General features: G+C 35.3%; 2 protein-coding genes across 2 annotated transcripts; one reads left to right on the forward strand and one right to left on the reverse strand.

Moving 5' to 3' along the window:
• The first annotated feature begins 6 nt into the window (after positions 1 to 6).
• LOC111407399 lies at positions 7 to 391 on the forward strand. Its single transcript, XM_023036842.1, has one exon. The coding sequence runs from the start codon at positions 81 to 83 to the stop codon at positions 258 to 260; it is 180 nt and encodes a 59-aa protein (XP_022892610.1). The 5' UTR covers positions 7 to 80; the 3' UTR covers positions 261 to 391.
• A 428-nt stretch (positions 392 to 819) lies between these two features.
• On the reverse strand, positions 820 to 3,561 carry LOC111407397 (serine carboxypeptidase-like). Its single transcript, XM_023036838.1, has 5 exons — positions 3,387 to 3,561; positions 2,325 to 2,413; positions 1,692 to 1,950; positions 1,256 to 1,389; positions 820 to 1,159 (listed from the first exon to the last, which is right to left on the reverse strand). Exons 1-5 carry the CDS (start codon positions 3,463 to 3,465, stop codon positions 1,031 to 1,033), a joined length of 690 nt encoding a protein of 229 aa, XP_022892606.1. The 5' UTR covers positions 3,466 to 3,561; the 3' UTR covers positions 820 to 1,030.
• Positions 3,562 to 3,593: the final 32 nt, after the last annotated feature.

Below are 3,593 nucleotides of genomic sequence, written 5' to 3' on the forward strand. Positions count from 1 at the left end.
CTACCCTCTCAGTCGGGAAGATTTTTGGAGGCAAGTTTTTTTCCCCTTTAAACTTAATTATGAAAATTTGATGTTTTGGTATGCACAACTTATTTGTACTTCATTATTTAGGTACTACTCCCAAAACTGTTTCGAACAAAGAGTGGTGGAAACAGACTGACAAAAAGTTCCAGGCTTGGCCGCGCATGGCTGGTCCTCCGGTGGTCATGAATCCCATCTCCCGCCAAATTTTTATCGTCAAGTCTCGTTATGATTCGTGAAGTTTTTGCCTTCTCAACTATGATTTTCTTCTGGTTTATTTTTCCCAATGGGATATGGTTTCATTTTAGTGTTGATAATAATTTTCAAGCATAAATTAAAGAGCCACCCTTAGATTGGGCCCTTTCTCTTTTGTTTGCTTTTTATTATGCATACAGATCATCAATAAATGTTATAATGTAGTGCGTTGGAAAACATTTACTTGTGACGATTTTATTTTCTTTCTTCGCAATTACTCGAGATTTAATCTTATAGCGACAAAAAACCAACCATAGTAAATTCTAGGCTGCAGCAATCATGCTGATTTGCTTAACGAGACAATGTCTCTATCTCTCTATTTCTCTCCAACAACCTCAGTAGCTGCAATGATCACTGACCTTATCAAATTTCTTAATTAACAAGCTAACATTTCAAATTACATTGGAGACAATCTCCTGATTCATCATCAAATATTGGTGTATAACCATTGAAGAAGATTAGTGAAAAAAGAATAACAAAGACCCCATTTGCTAGCATATTTTCCCATGCATGTTGCTTAAATTCAAACTCATATATCTAATCTTACGAAAGGAAAATTCCTTCATTGAATTCAAATATGCAGATAAGCGTCATATGTGTGATACATCCCAATAATTTCCAACATTTGCCAAATTTAATCTATCAAGATGCCATAGCATATTCATAAAACGTATCTTAAATAACAGTGATATAAGATCAGAGTGGTTATGTATTTACAAATAGCTTTCAAGGCGATAAAAACCAAAGTCGATGATCACATTGAAGAAACTAACTTTACCGAGTCGATTGTGCGTTCAGAAAGCGAGCCCTGTATCCACCTCTTCAGCATCTCTAATGAAGCTTTAGGCTGATCCATGGGAACCATGTGTCCAGCATCATGTACCTGTATGTTATCAAACACAATAGTGAGAGTTAAGCAAGTCCATTAATCTCCACGGGCAAATATAAATGTTTGAAAAGAAGGGAAGTAAAGACGGACCTTTAAGAAACTGAGAGGCCCATGATTTTTCAACAATCCTGCTTTAGAACCATCAACTTCAAAAGGAGTTTCAGAAGATGCTATGAACTCTTTCCTGCCACTCCATTCCATTGCATGAACCCATCTCGAGTTACCTGCTCAATTTTAATTACAGATGATTACAAAAAATTATTTTCAAGAAGAATATAGTAAGTTGTAAACCAAATTTAAATAAATAATATTTCCTCTCCAATAGCTTATGTTTTTTAAACGAGTTGGTTCAACATTTTTGCGAAAGACAGGTTCAAATCTTAATGCCATCCATTTATGAATATTATGCAAGTGTTGATGCTTTAATAAGAATATGAATAAATTTCAATAGACGACTGCGGCCCCGCTTTATAATTCTAGCATAGTATACAACTACATTTCACTCTTAAGTAGAAAAGAGCCTCACCAAGCCAGTTACAGATAAGATCATATTCTCCGGCATACACGAGCAACTTTATACCGTTCTCGAGAAGAGAGGGGATACCAACTTCAAGATTTCTCATCCAATCCGTAAGCATGGCCTGGTACACAGTAGTGCTACAGGACACAAACTCTATATCCCCCACTCCAAGTGTATTCCTGACAGACTTCTGGTTGAGGAATTTCTCCAAGTTTGAAAAGTCATAGCAGAGGCTGCCTTCACACTTCTTTCTAATGTCATAATACTGCAAGTGAAAATATCAATATTGAAATTTCAATAGGGCCACAATTATCATCTTGAATGTTAAGCTAATCTTCAATGGACTTTTGACAAATGATAGATTTGTACTGTCTAATATGCAAAAATATATAGATTTGTACTGTCTAATATGCAAAAATATAGCTCGACTCCTGCGATTTTGCACCATGGGGGGAGAATGAATGGAGTAATAGGGTCAGAGCACCTAATATTTCTCATTCATTAGTCACACTCCCAAGCAATTGACACCTTTTTCCAAGAAAAAAATTCTAAAAATTAATCTTTCATGTATTTTTGACTTCCAAACATCAGCATATGTTAACCATACATAAGATAAAATAAGTTGTATTACTTTCTTACATTCAAATCGCCAACACGAGCAATGATAGAACTGAATATGGTATTGCAAACAAAATAGGCAGCCATGCAAGAGACTGTCCCATCAGTGCCTGAAACGAGAAAATTGAAATTAAAGCCAAGTAACTTCAGCCACTGAAAACTATTAGTTCAAACTGGTTAGAGTTCAGGAAGAATTACATATTCATTTAAACAAAAAGAAAAAGAGTTTCTATTAGAAAATATAATTTGCACAATAATGCCCATTTTATCATTTGACCATATTACCATTATAGGTTCATGTCAACCAGCAATTTCATGTCTCAAAATAACACCAAATCCCAGTTTCTGCACCAACATTTATAAATATGACAAAAAATTTATAACTGCATCCAACAACTAATAACCATTCGAAGCTTCTTTTGACAAATTCAAATGAATACACCATTTTCTCCACCCAAGGAGCTCATTCCAACCCAAAAGTTTCCAAGTTCTTTGGAATAAAATATTGAAATTGACAAAAAAGGCAATAATGATTGATAATATTAACATCAAGTGAGCAGAAAGAAGTGTCAATAGAATCTGATTTGCGGAAGGGACAGCCAATCCTGAGAGCTCACTGAATTTGCTGCACATAAAAATGAACTAATACTTCTTCATATATAGAAAGAATAAATTAGCCTTCACCACATCTCACCTCACATTTCTTAACCCCTACTCCTGCGAGTACAGTGTAGAATGAGGTAAAGAAACAATTCAATTACTGTTGTGCAGGTGCAAGGAAGTCCAGAGTGAAAGGGTGCACAATCTTGTTCCCATAATTTCATTTAGAAAGGATGAACTTATCTTCTAATATATAACTATTATAGAATTTTAATATGTTAATAATATCGGGAGTTGGGACCACATTGGCATTTAATTTGGAAAGCAATAAACACGCGCCATTTTCCAACTGCCGCCAAATGTAGAAGAGCTTTTGCAGTGAAAAATTAGAATGAAGATCCTAAATCTTATAAATGGGCAAAAAAGTAGATGGGGAATGAGTGGTTGGAAGGGAGGTTTGAGAGGGATAAGATGTTAATTTACCACAAAGCTTTATTGCTGATTCACACAGTGGAAGCACTTTATTGATATGATCATGATCCGACTGCGTAATTATTCCCATGTCAAGTGCATAATCAGCATAAGCACCATACTGAATTCCTGGATCTGTGAGCCCATTTCCAATAGCAAACCCCTGTATGTTCCCTCAAGTAGATAAATCAACATAAACTTATTAAGCATACACACCAC

Source organism: Olea europaea, chromosome 13 (assembly GCF_002742605.1).
Source record: "Olea europaea var. sylvestris chromosome 13, O_europaea_v1, whole genome shotgun sequence".
NCBI classification, from domain to species: domain Eukaryota; kingdom Viridiplantae; phylum Streptophyta; class Magnoliopsida; order Lamiales; family Oleaceae; genus Olea; species Olea europaea.